Here is a 26406-nt window from a genome sequence, read left to right on the forward strand (position 1 = left end):
GCACTTTCTGAACTAGCTAAAGACCTGCTTGTCATCACTTTAGTCTAATCATCCTCGAGTGAACGGGGGTGGCAGCTCACAAACTCATCCAACCTCACACATACACGTGCCCACAAGCTTACTTACAAGCTGTTAGTTGTTGAAATAGGAGTCTGCTTGATGCCTGATAAGAAAATGAGCCCTCTAAATAGATAATTTACTGAAGAAAAAGGAAATCACCAGGCACTCAAAAGGCACAGAAACATAGGGCCCAGATTATCTCTCAGCTGGCGTAAGCTTATCCTCCATCTACTCCAACAGTTGCATCCTCTCTCTGCCTCTTATTTCCCCTCACAGCCAGTTCTTGCCTGCTGTTTTTTTTTCCCTTAGTGGGACCTCTTCTTCTTCATCATCTTGACCACCGCACACTCTCTCCCTCCCTCCACTACACAGCTTTTTTCCCCCGCCTCTGTTCAAGTCAAGCAATAAACATCTGGTTTGCATTCCAACCATTTCTCAGTTTTGAGTAACTTGATCATGTCATCTGTTCCCTCCTTTTCATTTTGCTCAACGGCGAATGTGGAGAGCAGATGGGAGAACGGGAAGCAGCGGAGCGTGCAGATAGAAGAGGATTTTGAAATTGAGAGTTGCAGGCAGACAGGTGAGAGCGAGGTGAGAAACAAAAGGGGGAAGCAGGATGCACGCGCATTCGCTGGGAGGAAAATTGGGACACTTGTCTAAGCCGATACAGCTGAGCAGAAGCCAAAGCTCAATTTTCACATGACCATGGTTTCTGATTGTTTTAGCTTGATACACTATCTCAGCATATAATAAATGTGCATGATGCATAGACTGTATATAAAAGACAGTCTTTTTCACTGTTGCCATCTTGGTATTTTAAACCCAAGCATGACAAAAGAGCCGTAAAGCACACCTGCTTTACAGTCCTTTTTTTTAAATTAGAATTGGGACAATAATTTATGAAATGAATATCATGCTACATTCGAGACGACTGATGACAAAGACCAACATTTTTTTTAGAAAAGTTATACTGAGGGGATGGATCAAGAGAGGATATAGAGGTCTACATAACTGGTTGCCTTTAAACAAACACCCCATGTTGGAGGTGAGAAAGTAGTGAAATTTAAGGGCTCTTGTCATTGGATTCACTTTTGAGACGTGAAAGCTAAGTCCATCTTTTATGTGCAGTCTGTGACACGACTGCTGTTGAACTTGCTTACGAAATCTAAATCCAATAGAAAACCAGAAGAAGAGCAAAACCCTTATGGTGTGATCCTGTCAGTTGGGAGGAGGGAGGGGGTGGGGTCTGAGGTTAACTGAGAGTTCAAAGCTGTGGGGAAAATAAATGTTGGACAAGTTCAAGTTTTGACTTTTGAAGTCAGCCAATCCTCTATCGATGGTGTACTATGGGGAGCTGTCCATGGTGCTGGAGAGAATTTCCACTGTGTAGCCGATAGGGCGGCACCTGTTGCTGTCCTGGGTGCTGAAAAAAGTCACCTTACAGTCAGTTCTGTAGCTCCCCTTGTTTCAAGTGAGGTGAATTCAAGAATTGTACTTATTTAAAATGAGATATACTGTCTTAGGAGACAGATTTCACTGCTGCCGGATTTGATCAATTGCGAATTTAACTATTTTTTTCATACTTTAAACTTTTAAAGGGCTTCTTTGTTTCTAGTAGGATTTAAAACGAATATACTCGAGTTTGTGTGAAATGTTCTTGGACGTGAGAGAAAATAGTAAAGACTTGATCAAGGTTAACAAGGTTCTATTTCTTGGACTTCTTGGACTTCTTGGACTGGCCACATAAACATACTCTTCCACGCCACACACACACACACACACACACACACACACACACACACACACACACACACACACACACACACACACACACACACACACACACACACACACACTCTCTTTCTTCAGGAGCCTCATGCGAATCCAAGCAAATGTCATCAAGTAAAAAATAAATAAATAAAATAAAGGAGATAAAAAGGAAAGGAGCATCAAGCCCTCCAGTCCTCATAACATTACTGCAAGTTGCATCATGAGCACAACGCCGTGCTTTATATAAAGGAGGGCACGACAGAGCGTGATCTTGCGTGTAAATGGACATGCTGAGAGGCTGTCTCATGCGCCGCTGACGAATGATAATACCGCTGGACTTGGAGTTAAGAAAGCCGAAAATGCTCACCGGATAGGAGAGGACACGTCATCCTCGATTCCCCCTCCCCTCCATCCCCGGCCTTTGCATTCCCTGCCCTGCGCGTTCAAATGAATGGAGGCTGATAACTGTTTATTGAGCGGCGGGTCCAGTGGGGACAGCTGCTTTTGATCCCTTGTAGACAGCGCGCGGTTCTATTCATTTTTTTTCTTTTTTCTTTTCTTTTTCCTTTTAATCAGAAACCTTTCACACGTCTCTATCTTTGTCTCAAACGGCCCCTGGGATCGATACTGAGATTAGTACAGTAAAGAAAGTCCGCTTGATCCACTAAGACGGCGTAAAAGAGCCATCACGCTTCTAAGAATGGCTGTCACACACAGCCTGTAACGGAATCGTTAGCACTTTCGTATGCGCGTGTGTACATATGAGCCACACTTGATAAAAGTATGTGGAGACAGAAACGCCAGGAACTCCAAGTCTCCTCTTCCCCACTCACCCGCTCCGCCCCTCAGCATAGTGTGAGGCTCTGGTGCCGCTCAATGGGAGGATGGGGCAACTGCTGGTGGCTGCAGCACCGAGGGATGTAGCAGACCACCTCAACGCGTGGTGAGTCAAACATATTTATCGACAGCGTTTAAAGTAAAGGTTGTTATACAGTGGGTGGGCGGCTAGATGGATAGTCTAGTCCCCTCTGCTCTTCGTAAATATGTGCGATAAGTTCAAGTCGCTTTATCGGCTCCAAAAGTAGAGCCAAACGGCAAGAAAGTGGGCAATAAAGAGCTCCCAGGGCGCAAATAAAACAAGCAGTCTCCTCCGAATATAGCTGCATTGAGATTTACTCCACGGGAGAGTCGAGGGAGATTTGTCACTATCATTAGGAGCTGAACTGAGTGTGTGATAAAGCTACGCCTTACCGGCACTGAAACACGTTTTCTTTTTCTTTTTTCTTTTAATTTTATTTTAAATTTTGGGTGGTTGATGACACAAGTTGGAGCAAACGTGGGTGACAGAGTGGGAGTTATTTTGGTGGGAGGATTTGAGGGTGACGCTCAACCTCAAAGCACACTTTCGCACTTTTCACACATCGTGAAACCGCACGGCCCACTGTGTGTGCGAGCGTGTGTGTGAGTGTGTGCGTTTATGGTGATGCCGAAAATGTGTCTATTTCCACTCACTTGTGGATTATGAGCCGTCCAAAAAAAGGCATGAGTGGGCTAACACAGAGCAATGACTCACTGTCAAATTCATATTGTGGCCATGGCAGTATTCTTGGCTTTTGCTAAAAATAGTGTCCATTCTCTGGTAGGGAGCCAAGACAGTGATAAAACGGTTGGCTTTCTTTGCCAAAGGACCTGCTCGGGACGGCAAAAATCATTGCGGCTCTTCCCCGAAACACCCCGAGCTCTAAATATGCTTTTCGTAACATGTCTCATAGAAGAAGAAGAAGAAGAAGAAGAAGATTATTTGTAACAGAGCCTCACATTTCAGGAAGACATCAGAACTGCGAGGACGTGGAAGTAAATTATTAGTAATGATAATCTGTTGAATGCGCGGGCTCCGGTTGCAAGATTTCCATTTGAAATTAATCAAGGGCAGAAAACCCAAAGTAAGTTAATTAGGCCTGCCTCCCCATGCATGCACGCGCGTGCGCGACAACAGATAGAAACTACACGCAAAAATTGTTTATGGATGGTTGCTTCACAAGTTAAGAATGTTTGTGGATGCGATGAGGAAGAACTGTCCCAAAGAAGAGCATGACCCACAGTGCGCCCGCGCACACGTGCACGCACACACACACACGCACACACCTTTTGGACTGAACAGCATCACAATCAGCCGCCCGCTCGACCACCTCGGTGGATTTCCTCATGCATGCAGCACATGCTGCACTAACAGCGAGGGTTTCGTGTGAAGCCCTCATTCACTCGGCGTCAGTACGTCCATGCAGCACATTTAACGCTCCCCTCCTGTTCTTAACAAAATGCCCAGCTTTGCTCAGTCATTTAACGAAACCCATCAATAGAGTGAAGGATGGAAGCTCGAAACTCGATCCGCTTGTCACGAAAATAGCCACCCAACCAGCCACCTATTAATAACTTTGTGAGGTGGAAGAGCAACATCGGAGCGAGCCTGATCCTAAATGCGCCTTTAGGATGAGCGTGTGCCTGCGTGTTGCTGATTTGCATTCAGTCAGGGATTGGGAAAGGGTGGGCGGTGGAGTGGGGTGGGGGGTAAGCCTGCTGCATTTTGCATGTCTTCAGCTCTAAAGATGGGGACTTACCCTTTACTGAGGCGACCAGCAGCCCCATATATAAGAACAGCATCCGGCTCCAATGGTGCGCCTGCACTCCCGCCTTCATTAGAGCAAAAATCCGTATTCCGTCCCCTTTCCTGCCTGCGCATTCCGGTCTCCTCAAAAGTCCCGTTGCTCCGTCCTGATTTGAAGCGGCGGTCATGGCAGGGCTTTTTCTCTGGTCTGGCAGGCACGACGAGTTTTCAAACGGTCAGAAAAGGGAGATTCACTCGGTGTCGGCGCTGAGAAAAATCCCAATGCATGGAGGAGGCTCGGAGCTCGCAGCTGGACTGAACCATGTCATGCGGGGACCGAGGGGTTCAGAGTCTCTGTCTGAGAAGATAGATTTCACACCTAAAGGGGGGGAAAGAAGAGGGGAAGGCAAACCAAAGGGGGGGACGCGATTCAAGTGGTCAGTGATCTGCCCAGCACGAGTAAAAATCACAAAAAAAATCCCTCGCCAGCTCCACGCATATAACTGAGATTACCAGATACACGTCAAGAGAAAAAAGGAAATCAGGAGATTCCTCCTCTAGTTTCTCCGGCAACACTTACTTGTCCTTCTGTCTAATTTATCTCCAGTTAATAAGAGCATCTACGGTGCCAGTAATCCACGCTTTAAGTCGTCATGAGACCGAAATTCAGAGGAAGGATGAACGAACTGGTTAGAACCACGGAGGATATCCGGATCCGAGAAAGATCGCCTGGTTTGAGAAGTTTTCAACCAACGCCGGAGTGTGGTCAGCGATCTTATTGTACATAGAGAAATATGCAGTATGTATTCCCAGTATCTCAGCGCTTGGCCACAGTCGTCTCGGGTCTGCGCGGCGCCCAAGATTCCGACTGCAGACCTGCTCCTTCTCCGCGCTCTCTCTCCGCTCTCTCTCTCTCTCTCTCTCTCTCTCTCTCGCTCTCTCAGCTCTCGGTTGGCTGTCCTCACTACCCTCACCAGTCATATCATATACCCACATTTTTTGTGCTGGAACATCATTTCAAAATAAACTAATTAAGGGCTTATGTAAGTTATAAGTTTGAGCTTTAAAACCCTTCTCTTCCAATTTCTATGCATTGATTGCCATTCCCGATAATAATAATCACAACCATGACAACAACAACAACAACAATGATAATAACAATAATACGAAACCTTTAATACGCCTTAATCAAATTTGTAACAGTAAGATTTAGGGGAGCCCACCAACAAGGCCATTGTCTCCATCCATTCAGACCAGCAATGGGATTTCCCAGCAGTTTAGCACAGAAGTCCACTTGCTGCTCACTAAACGTGAAATTGATGCTTAACAGGCCAGAACCCTGGCCAGTAAATTTGAATGTCATTTCCACTTTTGCATATGACCGATATAATTAGTTTTTTCATAATGCAGCGCGCGTGGAAACAGTTGGGATAATGAAAGGCGCGTCGGCCTTCAACCCCGACATATATGATGGAGGCCATAAATAGTCTTCATGCAACATTAAATTAAACTTTGCTAACGCTGGATTGCTCACTCATCCTCACCAGCTTGTTCTGGGCTTCAATCTTGCATTTTATTTCCAGGAGTTCAGGAAATAGATCTAACTGAGATTCTGTAGCCTCCTGTACCTAAAATATTTACGCTTAAAGCTCGCAGGGGAACCCTTACATGCATGTAGCCCAGATGTACTAGGGGAAGGCCCCTCCATCTACTGGAGTATGTCAGGCACTGAAATACTGAGAAATGAAATGTCTCTGAAGATTATCTTTACAACCGCTGGATAACTGTTGAAATTCTGGAACTGATACTGGTTGCCATGACAGCCTAACATGCTAACGTGCTTTTGAAAAAAAAAAAACAGCTTAAAAATACACATTTGGACTCTGTAAAGAAGACCGACATGGCCATGTATACGAACCGCAGAGGGAAAATGGTCCCTCTGGAAGAAGATCACTGGACGTCAGTAACTTCAAATCAGTTCCTCGGCGCATTTGCGCCATTTCCGCGTTTCGCCTGGATTCATCCAAACGCACCGAGGGACAGCTATGATATGGTGTGCAAAATCGTCTGGAGCAAAGCTACCCAGGTGAAACCTGGAAGAGGTCAAAGTTCACTGGAAATCCAAGCGAGTAAAGACGACACTCCTTCAGTCAACATGTCAAGTCACAGGTAGGGTTATCTGTGGCTATACAGGCTATAACTGACCTCTCCATATTAAGCGATGAAACATGCCTTCATATAGCTTATAAGCCCATAAGCTATGAAATTAACCTCACTGCGAACCCACTATGTCTCATATCACACTTTATCCAGGTTTAATCAGTCTGTCTATATGAAGCTCAAGCAGCTTCATCATTTTGTTCCTGGGGTGTGCTTTCATCTAATTTAGATGAAATGGGAAGCGGTAGGCTCCTCAGTAATTAGTGCTAACACTGTAATATCTAATATAGGAGATGGCAACAGGTACAGCCAGTATTCTGTGCTTTTGTTTTGTTTTGTAATAATGCCGATGGTGAAGTTATAATTTGGAGTTTACAAGCGTCTTTAACATAGTTTATAAGTAGTAACTATTGAAACCCAGCATTCAGATGTTTAATACTTTATTGTTCAGTAGATCAGGTAATTTATGATTCATTAATAATCATGCTGTATGATAATAATAATAAAGTTCCCACTGTTGACTCCCTATGATATCAGTGAGAACAGATTCCCTTTATATCAGCATCTCAAAAGTCTGCTGTTTGTGAAGAAGCTCCTCCCATCTACTGTTCAGACCTGGTGTTTAGGAGGAGCAGCCAATCAGAACAAATCTGGTTTGGGGCAGCCCCAGGGTTATTAGGGGTTTCTGTGGCTCAGCTGGTAGAGCAGGTCATCTGCTGGTTTGAAGGTCACTGGCTTGATCACTGACTCCTCCAGGGAGGAATGTAAGTACCTTTCTACTCAACTGGGTACAAAGTTACTATATAAGTGCCGGTTCATTTTATCTCAGTGTATTCATTGCACAGAGCAGTTCGACCTCTGACTGAAGCAGCGCTACCATACAATGTATTCTAGATTAATTGCAATTTTCTTTTCCAAAGAAGAAAAACATGGCCGACCAAGTAACACAATGCAACTGTCTGGCTTTGTTTACGCTGGCAGAAAATTGGTCTTTTCTTTTGGAATAATTCAGTTGTTGCAAGGACGTTTTACTTGGAAAATTCAGCAAAAATAATATAATAATGACAAAAAAAATGTGGATAAAAAAAAGATTACAGTGACAGCAAACAGTGTTAGAAACCTCCTGTTGCTTATAATGAACACAGTGCAAGCCTGTGACGGAACTTCCTAATGTGGCAGGTTTCAGCACTTCTGTTAATACTTCAGTCAGGCTCAGGATTGTTTCCTTGGGCAAGCTGGAAAGGCCTGGCACTGTCCTCACTGCTGTATGTTTCCAGTAGGTTACTGCGGTCTCCTAAAAACTCTGGCATTTTAGTGCTCTCTCTCCACAGCAATGTTTTTCCCCCCTCTTTTAATGAATACCTTAGCTCAAAACAAGTGTCATTGATTGTTACCGTGGCAACATCAGTCATAGGCTAGAGTTAACATGGGGGTAAAGTGTCTATTTTTGGTAGTTTGTTTTAACCTTGACTAATCAAAAAGCAAAATTACGATTGACTGTCTAAACCTACAGGCCAGTCTAAAGTTTCTATTTATATTTTGTGTATTCTATTTAATTAAAATGGCCTACAGGCTCATTTTAGAAATCATAACATTTGTTTTGCCTAAAACAGATAGGGTTATGGGAAAATAAATGGATTAACTGGATGGATGTGGAGTTGTAGCCTCTTTATAACTTATAACCAAGATCCCAAGACTTCACTGGAGATCAGTTGGGCTGCTGTGTGGTCATAAACCCACTGTATAATGTTAATGTACACCATCTGCTCACCCACTGCCCAGAGCTACCATGACGTCTCCGTTATCATAAGCATCCCGGGTCTCACCGGACCGTCTGTTCCGCATCGCAGTTCGACAGTCGGCAGGCTGGTGACTAAAGAGTAGCCTCATTAAAAAGTCATGCTTTGAAGCGGGTGATGCATCATACATACAGGTTGGAGCCATGGACTCTGTGATTCCTTATTTTCTAGGGAAACTGGTTTACCTGTTGGTGAGGGCAGTGAGGTTAGAAGGATCTTATGCAGGGTAAAAAAACCCAAAAAACCCCCTGCTTATTTCACCTGGAGGTGTATTATTGCATCTTAAAATGCGATGTCAGAAAGCAGAAAATCTGACAGTATCTCCAATGAAGCCCATTTTGGCATGTTCGTGATACAAGTGACCTTTTCTTTATGCATGATCACCACAGTGATTTAGTATGAAAATGAATGTCATTTCATTTATAAACGCCTTCAAAAAGCATGCCTAATACACGATGCACGGGAAACTAAGTGACATCGCTATCACACTTTCTCATTTTCTTCACGGGGGGGGAAAAAAGAAGGTGCATACAAGATGACATGAGCTGGCTAACCTTGAAGTGGCGGTAATTATCCTGTGATAGCCTGTTACATGCAAAAAATCTGTTTAACCCTGCCACACACACACACCCTACGTGTCTGTGTTTCTCTTCCTGTCCAGGGTTGAGAAGCAGCAAGAAGACACAGATGATTACACGCACTATGAGGTGGACAAGAAGAAATACCACACTGACTTCACCCTTCCTTGCCCTTATCTCTCGGGCCGCAGACATCATGGCCTATCCAAGCCTGCACGTGTGCTGAGCCCTGTGCTGGAAGTGGAGATGAGGCAAATTAAGGAAGAGGCGGGCGGAAATAGAAAGTCGGTGAGGGTTTTTTAATCAAATCTAATAACATCTGCTTTTCTCAGCATGACTAAAAATAGCATTATCCGTATTCGGCTAAAACTCGCTAATTAATGCAAGCAGTATTTTCCATTGTTTTTGAATTCGCAGTCCTGTCGGGAGAGGGATGTGCAAAATAAACAAAGGAGTGTTGAAAACTCTCTTCAGAAGATGCAGGTCTCTCAATCCAGCAGAGCAGGCACACAGAGCTCTGTACCTGCACCTCAACATCTGGTGACAAATCCTGTCTGCTTTGAAGGCCACACCCCACACCTGCCAGACAGAGAAGATTCTCTACACCCTTCTAAACTACCCGGGGATGAATGTGGAAGCGAGAAAGAGCAGAATGCAAGTAGGGGCTCAGACAGCTACTCTGGTGATGATAGTGATGCTGTTAGTCTACCTGGGGTGCAAAGTTGTGCCAGCAACAGCAGCAATCATGACTCAGTGGTTAGTGCAAAAGTGGTGAAGAAAAAGGAAATTCCAAGCTCATCTGTTGAGCTGAGCTGCGACAATGAGCAGGATTCCTTTTTTACAGCTGATGAAGACTTTCCTGCTCTCACCACCATCAACGCTGGCATCCCACTATCTCTCACAGGGCCGCCAGCCTTGGGGAAGATAAAAGGCCAGTGGGAGATTCCCCTTTCATTCCACCCACATGACATACCCACTGTCACGTTGGCAAGTGGCGTGAATGACCCTGTGCAGGCTTCCATCCAAGGCAAACCAGAAGCACCTGAGGCAAACTCAAAAACCAAAGCACCACCAGCAGTCCCAGTGCAGAAAGAGGCTTATGACCTCTTGGCCGACTTCCCAGCCCTCCAGCCCCCAAAGAACCCTTTAGCGCTTGGTGGATTGCGTCACAGGAATCCCAAGACCAACGATGCAAAGGGGAAAGGAGTTCTCATTCCTACTCCAAGCCACTGCCAAAGCTGTAGGGGTTCCCATGAGAGGAGATTGGAAAATTCGCCCCACGAGGTCTCCTCCATCTGTGCAGGAGATCAGAAATCTGTGCTGGACCTTCAAACATTTGGCACAGTCCGCCATCGCAACTCTCCCACCACCAGCTGTGAGCAACGGAAGGCCAACAAGCAGCCGCCGCCTAGAGGTAATAAATCTGCCATGTGTCTCTATGCCGTTAACACGCCTCTCCTTCTATCAGGCAGTATAAATAATCTGGTGCTGACAAATATAACTTTATGCCACTCTTAAAGCTTTCTGGAGATAAAAATACTCTCACATTATCTCTTTCTGACAATGCATTATTAATATTAGAGACACCTTCGTACTTGGGTAATTAAAGACAGGAGAGGAGGAGCAGCAGCAGCCTGTCCCAGGCAGAAACTCTAGCTTGTCGAAGATACAAGAGTCCAGCTCTCAGACTGCTACATTTTTTTTTCTCCTCAGTTATTTTTGAAGCCCATTTAACGGAGCTCTTTTGTTTCTGCCACGAAGCAGGTGGCTTTACTACTTTGTTTTCTGTCCTTGAGTTCTACTTACTGATAGAAAACTAGCCAGATGAAACATCAAAGCAACTTTACCAATCACAGGGCAGCGCTTTGCCACCTTTAATCCTCAACAAACACCCAGATGTGCGCACAAACTCACAGACACATCCGCGCTTGCAAACATTGCAAACATGTCTCTGTGTAGGTGTTAACACACTGTGATTCTGCATTGCTGTTGCTGAGAAGTACTTGCTCACTTGGATGACTCAGTGGGAAAATGTTCTTATAATGAGGGGATTATTTTGCAGTGGCAAAGTGAATTACACGGTGAGCCTTCCTGTTGGTGCAGAACAGAGCACAGATATAAGTACACATGCATAAGTACATGTTCATTTTAAGTAGAGAGTATGCCTTGTACAGTGGATACAGTACCTCCATGAACTTTGCGCTGGAGAAGTCGTTCCTTTCCTATTCCAGCTATATTTATATATTGTATGGAACAGTATAATCTATTTGGTCTTGTTTGATTTCCCCTCGCCCTTTTAACAGGTGCACAGCTGTAACTGAAGGAGGCTCTGCTTTGCTCAGTAAATGTGCATATGTGATATACACACTGCTAGCCCTCCTCCAGCAGTTCGCAGCCAGCGCTGATATGATAGAATATACTCTCTGATAGCATGGCCCTGTTGATTCAATAGCACTTTGTCGATCCCCAGAGGGGGAGACTGCAGAAAATTTGTGGGTTTTTTTTGCAGCTGAGAAGAACACAGTTCTTTTTAGGCTTACCTATGGCACAGGCCAGACAGGACACAGTGCATGCAAAATGCCCATAGCAGTAATCCGCGTTCCCTTGCTGTTCATATTGCAGTTGCAGGTGCAGATGGCGTGGGTGTCAGTGCCAGGTCCTGGGCTAACGCTGCCAAGGCAGGCATGAAGCAAGCAGCTGCCCCTCAGGAGAAAGCCAGACCTTGTACCTTTCAGCAGATAGTTGCCATTAACAAAGCCAAAGGTAAACTTATATCTTGGCATCTGCAGGTAATGTGTGCTTGTGTGTGTGCGTATATATGTGTTGGATGACACATTTAGAGGGCATCGGATATTACGTTTCACTGTGGGCCCACATGAAGAATTCATCATGATCATTCCTGATCCCTTATTTTGCAGTGCTCTCGATGCTAAATGCTACAGAATGCCATTTTGTCCTTTACTCTGCTGCACCTCAAAGATCAAGCGTTTAAAGTTTTCATACATCCATATATCATTGTCAAATTAATTGTGATATTTTGGCATAATTACTGGATGCAAATGAGGCTGAAGTTGAAATGGCTGCTGCTCCATCTTGCACCGTTGTTACTGTTTGTGACATCAATTAATCCGTGCCTTTTATCAAGCTCGACGTTGAACGGTGGCAGGTCTCTGGCACTGAGGTGGTCTGATATCGATATAAATAATAAAGTGGTGTTTTAACAACACGCACGTGTCTTTCTGGTTCCAAAGCAGATATTGAACAGAAATTTCATTAATCCATCTGTTTTCTGCCTCAGATCAAATTCTGCAAGTCAAATGTGGTTTTAAGAGGATCAAATTTGTATGTATGACTGGAATATGTTAAAACTTTGCTTTTAAATGTGATTAATTATCAAACGGCATGTATCTGCACATTTGGGCAATGAAATTGTGTTTCTAAATTTCCCTGAAAAGAAAAAGAAAATCTGGGTATATCAGCAACTAAATTGAATGTTTCAGCCAGCTTCCTCTCCAGAGAAGCTGCTTCTGTGATTCTGTGTGTTTGTACTTATAGTTTAAATGTGGAGGAGCACATGCAGTTGTTTTCTGTATAAATTCAAATTTTTGGCACGCCTGTTTGGACGTGTTGCAGCAGAAGATGCATTAGCAAGATGTTTACACAACAGAGTGATGTAACCACTGCAGAAACTTTGCAAGGCAGTGGAGCTGAAAAATCAACAGTTTTCATGCTTTAGCTAAAAGTCTGTAAATAGTGTTTGAGTGATAAAAATGAATATTATTGATGCTACTTTTGTACTATCAAAGTAAGAGCCCCAAAGGGTATCTATACATGGGACATATCTTCTTTGAAATTTATGTATCCTAAAAAATATTATAATTTCCCTGGGATTCACTAATGTAAAAACTGTTTTTTGTTTTTTTTTTTTAAATTAAGAAAGTAGGTTCAGTATAGAAGCTTCCAGCGTTCTCAGTCTTAACTAGTTGTCCTTCATTTCTTTTGCTTTTAAAGCTGAGTATGGTGCCACTCAAAAAATCAACAAGAAAGCAACAGTTTTCCATCCAGGATCAAATCAGAAGGTGATAACCTTGAAACAGTGCTGCTTTCACCCCTGCAACCAAATCCACTTAGTCAGATTTTGCAACCCTCCTGTCTATCAGGTGAGTGTACTAAACAGTTACTTCTCTACATATATTTTATATGTTTTATTTGTGTTCAAGAGTGAATTGTAGGGGTTGTACATGCGTGATTACGCTTTTTTTTAAAACAGTATTTTTAAGTGTGCTCAGAGTTCAGATCAAAATAGACGAGGGAGATATTTGATTTAAAGTATAAATAATGAAGGTTATGGGGAAGTGCCTTAAACTGGCATTCTTTTCCAGTGGCGAGTAGCAGGGTACAGTCGTTGGGGCCCTTGGCTTTGTTCACCTGTAACCTCAGTAAAGTCTTTTGACATTATGATCTCAATTGCTAATTTTGAGTCTTACTAAATACAGCCTGGTGTTAACTTTGTAAAGAAAAACAAGATAGAATAAAGTATTTGGGCAATATGAATATGCAATGTCTGTTGGCTTCAAGAAATGAAATAGTGACGTCACAGTTCGCCTGTCCATCTTTTAAGTACAGTCTATGTTTAAACTATGGTCAGTCCAATAATGTTGCCAGCTTACAGCATTACCTAAGAGATAGAAACAGCACAGGCAATGACTTTATCGTCCCACCTTTGTCATGCTGAAGTATCTCATACCTAAGGAAAAAAGCTGTTATCATTTCAGCTACATCTGTTTTTACACCTACTTTCACTATATACTTGCAGAGTGGGCGGGTTCTGACAGACTAGTGTTGTTCAAACCAAATACAGCAAGTTGTGCAGTTACCTGACAGAAGCATCACATTCGGTCACGACTGTCACTCTTGCTGCTCTTCCCGGAGGAGCCACTGTGACTGAAGCACTGGTGATATAAAGAAAATGACTAGACAATATTATGTGACTGTTGTGATCCTAATGTAATTACTTTTAGACAGCTGGTGGTATGATGCATACAGCAGGAATGTCCAGGAGAGCCTGTTTTACCTGAAATGAAGGTCCATGCTGCTAGTGACTGTCTGAATGAGGTCACTCATTCTTTTACTTTGGTGAATTTTGGATCTTTAAAACATTGCACTGAAGAAAAAGGACCTAGATCTCAGCCTGGCTAAACACCTATGGGTGATTTTTAGTATGTCAGCACCCTCCAGCACCATCATTAAACACCAAATGAATGCATATGCTTTAATGGAGAGATCCTCCATCCATGAAGCTGTTTGGGTATGAAGCTGTTTTGGCAGCTCCTTTCTAAGACACCCAAGACTCCTTAATCTTCCTTTTGTCTTGATTCAGAAAAGAGTTAGCAGTGTGAGTAAAGCGAGAAGAAAAAAAAGTTTCTTCTCTCTATTAAAAACAGAACACCACATTTTTATATCTTCACCTCTTTCTCACTCTGCCCTTTTTAGTCTCTGACCTATTTAAATTTGGGTTGCACTTTCTTTTAGCGTGTGCGATGGTGACAGTGACAGCAAGGCTTGCTGCACTCTAAGGTTTGCCCCTTTGGCCTAAGCACTACCAATCCAGCAGGATAATTACTAAAGCTGCAATGCACATTCCCCCTGGGTGGAAGTGGCAATGTGAAGGTCTCTTGATGTCTACTGAGAAATGAATTGCAAGGCGACGAGCCTGGGCAAGGGAGAGAGACTGGAGATGGAGAAACTGTAAAATGTGTGATGCTGATGGAGAGAGACATTATGAAAGTTTTATTTTTGGCAGCAAAACAGCTGATGCTGAGATTTAAGTAAATGTTTATAGATGGCTTGAAAACGTTATGAGTGCTATCTTAGACACCGACATATCTTCAAATCTTTCTGTCTGTCTTCGTCGGTGTTTTGCTCTCAGACATGTAGAGGGTCTAACTCATGTGCCAGTTCTCCTTCTGATGCTCTCCATAACCTAAATATTCTGCTATAAAAGTTTCACAGGACAGAAAGAAAGGCTAGAATCTGGAAAGGAATATCTAAAAAGACCTTGTTTTATCTCTCCATCCTTGATGCTTCCCCTTGGTAGACTGTATGGATGAGAATATTCTGTAAGTGGATGATACTAACTACGTTCTGAAAACCTCAAGGTTACTTAGCTAGGTCCTATATATATATATATATATATATATATATATATATATATATATATATATATATATATATATACATATCTGCCTGCAATATGAAGTGTTTCTAACTCTCAGCCTCTCAATAGGTCACTCGAGCCACTGTTAAGCATTGATTTAACCTTTTTCTGTCTCAAGAATTGAATTCATGATCCATTAGATACTACCTCAAAAACAGAGCAATTAAGTTAAGCTCCTCATTGCACTAGGGAGTTGGCATACCTGGGCTAGTATTTGGGTGCCATGGCTTCAAATTTAAGAATGAAAAACAAAACAGAATCACAAACTGACAGTTAAAAATGTTCCACTCTTGGCAGACACACAAAAAGAAACGAGTGGCCAAATTGTTCCATTTAGCAGCCTGATGGATTGGCTGTTGAAAATGTAGGATTTTCAGAAACACGGCACATTCGGGGAGCAGTGAGAGGAGGAGAAGGAGGGATGGCCTCGGCACTCCTCAGCCTGTATGGTGTAATAGTGGCAGAGACGTAGGCTGAAGTTTTCGCTCTCGCGCTCTTCTGTCTTCGTCCACCTAACAAGCCCGTCTTGAAGCTGTTGCTAGGCTACACTGGTCCGTTGTTATCCTCCGGCTGGTGGCATTTTCCGTCTTCATGTCTGCGTGTTCATATCGGTGTGTGCGAGTGTATGTTTGATATCCTTAATGTAGAAAAGGACGGAAAGGCAAAGTGCAAAATGAAGGACGAGGAATATGATTAGAAGTTTGACCCTGAAGATCCACGAATTACATTAGTGCTTTGTGTGTTTAGCGGCATGTCCAATTGATCAGAGTGGTATGATTACTACCTCTGAACATTAGTTAGATTAGTGAAGTTTAAGTGTCCTAATCACCCTGCAGTAAGGTAAGCACTAGATTGAAAAAAATAATAATCTGTGTGTTTTCGTAATAGCAAATTTTGAGGTTTAATCAAAATTTTGAGGCAAGTCTGTATACACATGTGCTCAAAACAGCCCCTATGTTATCTGCAAGGTAATTATAGTAAACTAAAACTTAACAAAAAACAAAAACTACATGTAAAAAAGTTTAGTTAACTAAAACTAACTGAAACTGTTTTTGAACAGTTTAAAATAAAATAAAACAAAATGAAAGATAGAGGCACTTTCCTTAGTTTTAGATTTTTAGTGTGGTAAAATCCTTTATAAAACTCACCTTATTAGAAAAATTTAACAGACAAAATTATTGAGACTTAAATCTTTACAAGACTGCTTTTATCTGCTTTCAAAAAGTTCTCTTTTTGTATTGTAATACCTGTACTGATTTCCCGAATCTTGCATATGGCATATGCCCTAATAATAACTAATGATTAAATGCAGAGTGTTGCATAAACACACAGAGAGTGAAAAGAGGTGTGTGTAGAAGAAACACTGCATCACGGGAAGTCCACAGTAGCCTAGACCTATTGCAGCACACCTAAAGAAGGCTTTAGGGCCTCCTGGTCCACCCAAACTGGGAGCTGGTTCCACAGAAGAGGGGCCAGGAATCCTGACTTTTAAACACCTTAGGAGCTCTGCTGTCTGAGAGTACTATCTGAGTTATAGGGTATTATGAGGTCTTCAATATAAGATGGGGCCTGATTATTCAAGACCTTCTATATAAGGAGAAAGATTTTAAATTCAATTCTTGATTTAACAGAAATTTTAATTGTTAGGCATGCTTCAATCAATGGCATTGTAGACTTCACAGAGCTTAAGTAGAAAGGCTGAAAAATATTAAATCTAGGCACCAAAATAAGGCTCCACACATTGTTATATGTGCCCTAAAAGGTAAACAGTAAAGCTTTCAAAGAATATGGGATGCTTGGAACAGTTTTCTCTTGTACGTTGAGCAGAAGACGTCTATAACTTTTAAGAGCTCCACTGATTGGCTGTAGGTCATGAGAGACACAGATGGTTCTGGGTCCAGACAGTGTGAACCGTGCGCCGTGTCACCTGTCATGCTAACCCTTGATTTACTCTGAGGTTGCAGAAATTGCAGAACTACAGAAGGATATGGGAATATGATTAGCAGTCGCTCAGACGCATCAGTGAGAATGTGTACAGGGCCGACTGCACCGTCTGCCACTGGGTTTTCTCCATTAGTCATGGAGGAATCTGTGACATCAAACAACATGATGGAAAATCAAGAGGAGTGAAAGGCTGCAGATGGCACTTCCAAGTGACGGGAAATGATGATAGCCATCGGCCATAAAAAAGTGCATCATTGAGAGCCCTGAAGCCAAAATGTATCTCATTGTCCCAAATCCTGGAGATGTTTGCTCGATTCATGCGTCAGCTTTCAATGTAGCAGATAATGTTTTGGCTACAGTTTCATGTTGTCTGGCATTGAGTGAGCACTACAAAAGTCTATCAACTACCCTTATATGCTGAAACCTGACACTAAAGTGTCCCAGTGCCTAGAGTCAAAAAAAGTGAAGCCAAGGGGTCGCACTGCATATAAAGTTTTAAGCTTTTAGAGCTCACTCTCTGGTCTGCATTCTGTTTTTGGATCACTCCCTCCACCTCCCACCCACATTCTGACATTATCAAATGGAGGGTAGAACAATGCACGAGCACCCCGCGTTGTATTCCCCAGCCAAAATGCAAATGACAAAGCATTATTATTAGTTTTATCATTATTGCACAGCTTTACGTCATGATAAATTGCCTCTTGACTGCAATTGTCAACTGGATCTCTCCTCTAATTAGCTAATTTGCTCATCTACGCGGTGGAAAAGTGACTATGTGATTAATGTGATTTAGAGTCCAGCAAAATATGTAATAAACCTTGATTAATGTAAAATATTATTTAATAAGAATGACTGAACTTGGCACTTTTTTTCTTTTTTAAATTATAATTGTGCGATAACACGGGCATGGAAAAGCAATAATCACTGATGCCTGAACATCGCATAATTTTTTATCAACGACACAAAACTGTACGTAAAATTTAAACAGGTCCCAGACGTGGGTTATATTGTTTATTCTTGTATTTTACCAAATGGAGTGCAAACTAACCAGCCCAGGTTTGTTCTGTTAGTTTGTGTTCCAAGCAAAGCATTTAGGCACATAATCACTTGTCAGGAAACTTATTGCTCTTTACAGTCATGTAATGAGTTGTCTTGTACAGTTGAGTAATCTTACTCCTCCTGTCTCCTCTTTCCTCAAGGGAGGACACACACACACACACACACACACACACGCACACACACACACACACACACACACACACACGCACACACACACACACACACACACACACACACACACACACACACACACACACGCACACACACACACACACAGAGTGAAATAAAGTGAAAAGGAGGGCAGCACACCACAGTGCACAAGGACAACACGAGCCTCCGACTTGACTATGTTGTCAAGCAGCTACTAATGTGTATTCAATATTGATGAACCTTGTTCTTTAGCCTCAGCTCTGAAAAGTTTGCCCCACCCTGCGAGTTCAAAGGGACTGTCATTATTATGGTGCAATTCCAAGGAAGAAACGCACAACATTTGAATACACTGCTTATTTTGGTTCATGTCTTATAAAGTATGATTTGAATTATTTTTTAAAACACACTGGATTTTGCAATATTCTAATTCCTGGCCTCCTTTCAGATTAACAAATATCAAATATCAAAATATCCAAAATACACATTGCTCATATTCATTTTTTTCTACCTTTCTATTGGATGTTTGTACCAATTAGTACGTATTTAATGGTTATAATCTGCAAAACAATGTTTTCCCTAGAAATCAACTGCAGAAAAGACCTGCAGTTGACCTTTTCTGGCCATTAAAATTATCATTGACATTCGAGAAAATATTTATGCTCAAAATTCTGACTTTAAGTAATCTGATTACATGTAATCTTTTCAGGTATTTTTTTTTTTTCAATTGCTAATAGGTAATGCCTTATTTACACATTTAAACAGTATTTCAGAAAAATACTCACTGAAGAAAGGATGGCTTTTAATCACAGTAAGAAACTGTTCAGCAAAGCAGTACCCTGTTCTGCTTTGACAATGTTATAGTACTTTTCGGCATCATTCACATTTCTAACATATTGCAGTGTAGGTGTTTTGTTAGCTTTCTTTACTGGAAAAAAAACCCCCTCCCCAAAACAATTCGTACAAATTGTTTTCCTGAAAATATTACAGAAATTTGACCTCAGTTTCATTGTGTCTCTGAAATATTACACTCCAACAGTTTTCTGAACTCACATCTTTACTTATTTATTGGCTTTGCCAAGGCAAACATGCCTAATATGGTGAGGCTGTTTATCTGTGAAAGAATACCTCAGATCGAGTCCTCATTGACTTTTTTTTTGGCTTTACACCTTGTTAAACACTGATTCCTTCTTTCACATCCTAAGGCATGTTCTTTGATCCTTCCTCTTCCTACATTTTTGCTCTCTCTTCATGCTTCAGTCTGTTGTTTGTATTTTTCTAATTATTTGTTTAATTGTCTGCCTTCTTCCAGCATTTTGGAGTCCAGCCGCATCAAGCCAACTATCCTCCAGGATTCAGCTGTCCCCGTTTTCCTTTCCAACAGGTGAGGCTCCAAACAATCCAATTCTCTGCTGTCCCCAAACCTTTGAGCCAGCTCTAATCTGCATTGCTGAATTTACCTCCAACACGCAAGTGTGTGCATGCCTGCCTCGACTGTGAGTTGGATCTCTATTGAGTCTTTTTGTATTTCGTGAAACTGTCAGCTTGTATTACATATAAAAGTCCTGCCAATGTGCAATAAATATTCCTCAGAGATTAACCAATCTCTTGCAAGAATGAGGCAAAATATAGGTCACATCAGATTCTGATAACGTGCACGTGTCTGTATGAATGTCTTGGGCATGAGCACATTTTGCGTGTACGGTTTGGCGTGTGTATTTGTGTGTAAAACCTGCCTCGCGTTATATAATTGAATATAGGGGGAGGGGAAAGGGTTTTATTTGTGCGGATGTCACTCCTGATGGATGCTCCTCATAAGACAAGCACAATCAGGGATCATTCCTCATCTTGCCTCCCACTCCTTACCGTTACTATCCATCATATTTTATTCACAAATTCAAGACCTTACTCTTTTCCCCCCCTCCTTTGCTTTGTTGGCTCTGGTAGATAGTGGTGTCACAGAGAATTTCATGCTGCCACATGTTGTGTCTTTTCTGTCCTAATTGAGAAGGAGGCTGGCCGTCTTTAATAATAAGTCTCATGACCGTTACAAGGCGATGGGTAATGGTGGAGCTGTAGAACAGATGGCTTTTCACTTTGAACCAACACAAATATATATACTGTAATTATACACTTTTATGACTGCATTCTCATTGAAGATCTATTACTGACACAATACGGTTTCATGGTTTTTCACTGGACTGGTGCTCATTTCCTCCACCTAAGTCTCCTGTTATGGTTGTAAGTTGTGTGTTGCCACAAGCTCGCTGAGTGGTCTATGTGCTAAAGTTAGCTAAAGAGAGTTATTGTAACTTCTCAACAATTTCGACATCACCCCCTACGGAATGGCCTCAGGTAAGGTAAGGTGTTATGGACTTTCATAGAAACAGATATCCATGCCTCTGAATTTTAGAACACCCATCATGCGTTCCTGAATATCTGAGGTAGTTTGAGGTATCTTGAAATGCCTTGAGGCCCTGTTTTTTGGCAGTTATTTTGAAGCATCTTATAATGTCTCTGCAAACAAAATAATATATAGGGGTATATATTTTTCAGCCAAATTCTCATTAGTCAGACAATTGCTGGCAGTTCTTTCATATGATGAAATATGCTTCATCAATAGCCTCCCAGGATTAATCCTATTGCAGGAGGAACAGATTGTGAAAAACAAGGATGTTTTGACACTTGAGCTTGGATTCAAGAGCCTGGCAGCATCAGCTACACTCTGATCAAGCTGGATGGGATCCTGTGCTCTCATCAAAACAGAAAAACCCATATGATAATGAAATGAAAGGAGGAATTTCAGTGTTTTTGCTCTGTAGTTGTAATGCTGGGACCACCTGTCGATATAGTTCTATCTTGTGAAATTGTTTGAGAATAACCATGGAACTGGAGCCGAGTTGTATAAAGTATAGGGCACCGATTAATTTCTTTTGAGCACATGACTTCATATTGTGAAAATATATGCAGCTTTTATTTAAATAAAGGGAAAAAAGTCAGAGCAGAAGAAATCTGCATGAATGTGATTTTGGAGAGGAAAAATAGTTTGTTGCTGTATCTTACTGACCAATACTTTACTGAAATGCAGCTTATTCCCCCGTATAGACTAGCTTGCAGCTAGTCTATAGTTTAAATGAAATATCATTTCATTTAAAGTACTTAACTACAGCAAAATGTGTATGGTAATTTTTTTTTTTTTTTTTTTTACTAATGGTAGTTGGCTAACCAGATAGAACTGAAAGATGATGTGCTTTCTTTTTTTTACCATGGCTGTAAATGCAGTCATGGAGTCTATTGTTATTATTATTATTATTATTACTATTATTATTATTATTATTATTATTTTGTTTTTAACATCAGGAGATAATAAAAATGATCTAGTCCTGAACTGGTTTTAAATATACAGACTCACATAAAAAATAACTTGCAACATATTAATTGTTGTTATTTATTTAATAAATATTAAGCCAGAATGCAGAATTCAGTACCACACAATTCATTAGCTTGTAGAACCATTTTTGTTATGAAACAGCTGTGTGCAGGCAGGAAAAGGACCCAAAGTGCAGACTCCGGAGACAGACGTGAATTCAAAAAACAGCTTTAATGCTGAACTCAAAGTAACAAACTTCCAAAATACAAAGAATAAACACAGGCAGGCAAGCAAAACACACAGCATAAGATAAGGGTAGATAGGGGAGATCGCGACACAGACCAAAGAGAACACAGGGCTAATATACACAGTGGGAGCAATCAGGGAATGAGAGACAGGAGGGAAACACAGCTGGGGCAAATCAGGGCTGACGAGACAAAGCAAGCAAAAGCAGATGCATTAACATAAGACATGGACCTTCAAAGTAAAACAGGAAACATAACACAGAGACGCAGACTTGACACAGGGATACAGCAACTATGGAACAGAACAGAAACCAGAGGGCACAACTCTGACAAAGAAACCAAAAGACTAGAAATGATAAATAAAGGCAAAAACCAAAGTACAATAATAATGAAAACTCTAAACTCTGGGTCAACGACCCAGGCACCCTAACAGTACCTGGGCCTGCTCCCAGCCAGCCCAAACCGAAACACCAAAACAAAAAACAACCCAACCAGGGTGCGCGGTGGGGGTCCAGGACGGAGGGCTCGAAACAAACTAAACACAAGGACCCAGAGATCAAAAACAGAAAACACTGGAGCCCAGAAAACAAGTCAAAACAGCCAAACAAACAAAAATAAAGTTCACAAAAGGCGCAGGCGGCCAGGAAAACCGTTTCCGAAAAAAGTTCAGGAGGCTGGCCCGGAAACTGACGGCACAACAGCCCAAACCCGGGGAGTTCAGGGGGCCGGCCGCGCGAAAAGCAACGGCGGCAACGAAGACGAAGGAGATGATGTCCAGCCAACACCCTGGAAAGTGGCCGGACAGGACGAGGACGTGCAGGCCGGACAGGATGAGGACGTGCAGGCCGGACAGGACGAGGTGGTGCAGACAGGACGAGGACGTGCAGGCCGGACAGGATGAGGTGGCGCTGAGACCTCTGGTGCAGACGAAGCGGAACCAGCCCGTGCGGAGGCCTCAGGCAGATACGAAGCAGGACGGGGTGAGGCAGGACCAGATGGCAGCATGCCAACCACAGGCGACAGAATTGGTGGTGGCACTGCAGGCGGCAGTGTGGAAACTGCAGGAGGTGGCTCTGCAGGCAACGGCGTGGGAGGAGCAGGTAGTGGCGCTGCAGGCGACGAAGACTCGACGGGCCCCTTGGACCCTCCAGCGGAGACAGAAGGCTGGACGGGCCCCTCGGACCCTTCAGCGTGGACGGAAGACGGCTGGAGCGCTTCTCCAGAACCCCCAGCGGGAACAACAGACGAAGGCCGGACGGGCCCCTCGGACCCTCCAGCAGGAACAGGTGGCAGAACAGATGACTGAGGAGAGGAGTGGCGATGGCGAGGGCGCCGTTTCCTTCGGGATGAGGGAACAGGAACCGGTGGAGAAATGGAGACCTCCTCCTCATCCTCCGACCACATAGCGGCCAGAAAAAGGCAGGCGAACGAGGTCCCGGCTGGCGTGGGGAGGGAGAGGAAGTCCGTGGCAGCGTTGAGGCAGGTAGAGAGTGTGTGTTGTCCTGGGGCAGCGGTAAAGAAGTGGAGGTGGGGATAGAGAGAGCAAGCTCGCCAGCCCTGACTTGCTCCCTCCAGGCAGCTATGGAGCTGCCCAGCACAGTGTCCGTAGAAAACTGAGTTAGCCGAGGGTTGCTCCGAATGACATCTACTGCGCTTAGCCCAACCGCCATGGTCCTCATCGTCCTAGTGTTCTTTCAAGCATGTCTGAGGACCGTGAAGATTTTTTGTTGGAGTTGGAGCAGAAGTTATGTGGACTTTCCGTGGAAGAACTGCTCAGAGTATGTGAACTATGTAATATTACAGAAAAGGACAACGAAGAAATACAAAGCAAATCTCGCAGAGCTCTCGTTAAGCTTATTAGCCAGTTCTGTGAACGAGAAGAATTTTTCCAACGAGAGGATGAAGGCATGTCGGTGCTTCTGGAGCTAAATGATGTGCTGGCTTTGCTGGTGGAGGCGCGGTCAGCGGCTGTTGGTGTGGGAGCAGCGGCCCAGTCTTCAGACAGAGCGGGGATGACGGCGGAGGCTGTGCACGAGGGGCAACTCGCACTGGCGCGGGCAACTCTGGAGCGGCGGACAGGCCCGATGACATCGCTGGAGCATCAGGTGGCTCAAGGGACATCAGCGTAGCGGCAGGTGGCCATGAGGACGTCGCTGGACGGCGAAACACAGCACACATTTGGGTGAGTCAACAGCTAAAGACACGCTGAGTTTCAGTAGCTTAGAGCACCAGATGGAAAGCGGCTTAAAAACGGGCTACTCTGAAGCTGAGATCGTGGAGGCTGTCATACGTCCCATCAGTTCTGGGTTAAAATTAAGGAGCTATTTGGAAGGGAAAGAGGATCTCACATTGACCAGCCTGAGACAAGTTCTAAAAGCCCATCATGCAGAAATGGATGCAACAGTACTGTATCAGCAATTAACCAAGGCTACACCACTTGCGTTCCTGATTAGAGTGCTGGATTTGCGTCAAAAAATTGTTTTTGCATCTGAGCGCGTCCATTCTAGCCGAAAGTACAACAAAGACCTTGTTCAAAGTCAATGTTTTCAGTCCATTAGAACGGGTCTTCTAAATGACAATGTCAGAGCAGAAATGAGAGTATATTTACAGGATGAAAACTGTAGCAATGAAATCTTATTAATGAAAATGCAAACAGCCCAGTACAATGAAAGTGAAAGAGCGTTAAAGGCAAAAGCCCACAGGTCTTTTAGAACAGGACTAAATGTAGTTGAGCAGAATGTAGCGCTTACTGATCCCTGCACAAGCCAGCCTGAAACAAAACCGGCTAAACCCCTCAAAGATAACTCCTTATTTGCAAAAACTGAGGAAAGTAACTCAGCAATCAGGGAACTTAAAGGACAGGTAGCTTCACTAGTACAAACTGTCCAACGGGATAGAAGTGGTGATGGTGATAGGCAAGCCAGGGTGTACAGAAAGTCAGCTCAGAGACCAAAAAGGCAATGCTCTGCATGTCAACAAGAAAACAGGGACTGTGACCATTGTTTCAAATGTGGCAGTGACTCTCACTGGGCAAAAGGATGTAAAGTAAGGGGAGCTCAGAAGCAGGGAAACTGGGCGGGGCTGTGACTGCGGGACAAGCCACAGCTCCATGTCCCCAATGTGATAACATTTCCAAGGCCCAAAGCTTATCCCATGCATCACCAACTGACTCAGGAAATCCTAAAATTAGGAACCAACCCCCAAACGTGTTCAATCTGAGTACCACGAATACAGAAAATCCTTGATGGACTTGGCGGCAATATGTGGTTTAGTGTGCTTGACCAAGGCAAAGCGTACTATTAAGGTGAAATCAGCGAAGACTCGAAAAAATATACCTTTACAACACCCTGGGGGCTGTATAAATGGAATAGAATTCCATTTGGACTCACCAATGCACCTTCAGCTTTCCAACGTAGTATGGAGGAAAGTTTAGAAGGCTTGAGGGACAAAATATGCACTCCATATTTAGATGATGTTTTAGTGTACATTTGAGCAGCATATTGAAGATTTGAGATCAGTTCTCAAACGTCAGCAGGCTTGGGGAGTAAAACTAAGACCCGATAAATGTGACTTGTTTAAAAATGAGGTCCGCTATGTGGGCAAAATCATTTCAGCAGATGGTTACAAAATGGATGAAAAAGAGGTACAAGCAGTACGAGCTTTGAAGGACAACCCACCAACAAACATTAAAGAGCTGAGAAAGCTTTTAGGATTTTTAGGATACTACCGAAGCTATGTACTCTTACTCTCAGTTGACCACACCCAAACACCAGCGCAGTCAGCCAAGGCGGGGCATGCTGCACCCGCCCAAAAAATCATATGGAGTGACAGCCACCAAAAAGCACTAGACTATTTGGTAGATGTTTTGACTAATCCACCCGTGATGGCTTATCCTAAGTTTGAGGATCCCTTCATCCTGCACATCGATGCATCAGAAGAAGGCCTTGGTGCAGTTTTGTACCAGAGGCAGTAAATTAAGAGTAACTGGATATGGATCAAGAACATTAATACAGGCTGAGAAGAACTACAGGTGGCACTCAGGGAAACTTGAGTTTTTGGCACTAAAATGGGCGGTGACTGAACGCTTTAGAGACTACTTGTTCTATGCTCCCTCAGTGACAGTATATAGTGACAACAACCCTTTAACCTATATTTTAGGCACAGCTAAACTGAATGCGACAGGACACAGATGGGCTTCCGAGTTGGCTGATTTTAACATAACACTGAAATACCGACCCGGAAACAGTAACGATGCAGACTTTTTGTCCAGAACACCTTCTAGTATGGACTCATACATGTCAGAATGTACTGAGCTGTGTTCGCCTAAAGTGTTAAGCGCAGTACTGAATGCCATTGAAACACAGGAAGAAAAACAACTCGATTGGATATCAGCTATAACGTGCAATCCAGAAGTAAATAAAATACTTACAGAAACTCAGCCAGATGTGAGAA

General features: G+C 43.0%; 1 protein-coding gene across 1 annotated transcript in view; it reads right to left on the reverse strand.

Annotated features, from left to right (window-relative positions):
• csmd2 (CUB and Sushi multiple domains 2) overlaps positions 1–4859 on the reverse strand; it is a 256929-nt gene extending 252070 nt beyond the window's left edge. The window contains exon 1 of the mRNA XM_065471148.1: positions 4449–4859. Coding sequence (XP_065327220.1) covers positions 4449–4623 — 175 coding nt within the window. The 5' untranslated portion in view covers positions 4624–4859. The remainder of the gene's footprint in view (positions 1–4448) is intronic.
• Positions 4860–26406: the final 21547 nt, after the last annotated feature.

The sequence above is a fragment of the Pelmatolapia mariae genome, linkage group LG22, assembly GCF_036321145.2.
Source record: "Pelmatolapia mariae isolate MD_Pm_ZW linkage group LG22, Pm_UMD_F_2, whole genome shotgun sequence".
NCBI classification, from domain to species: domain Eukaryota; kingdom Metazoa; phylum Chordata; class Actinopteri; order Cichliformes; family Cichlidae; genus Pelmatolapia; species Pelmatolapia mariae.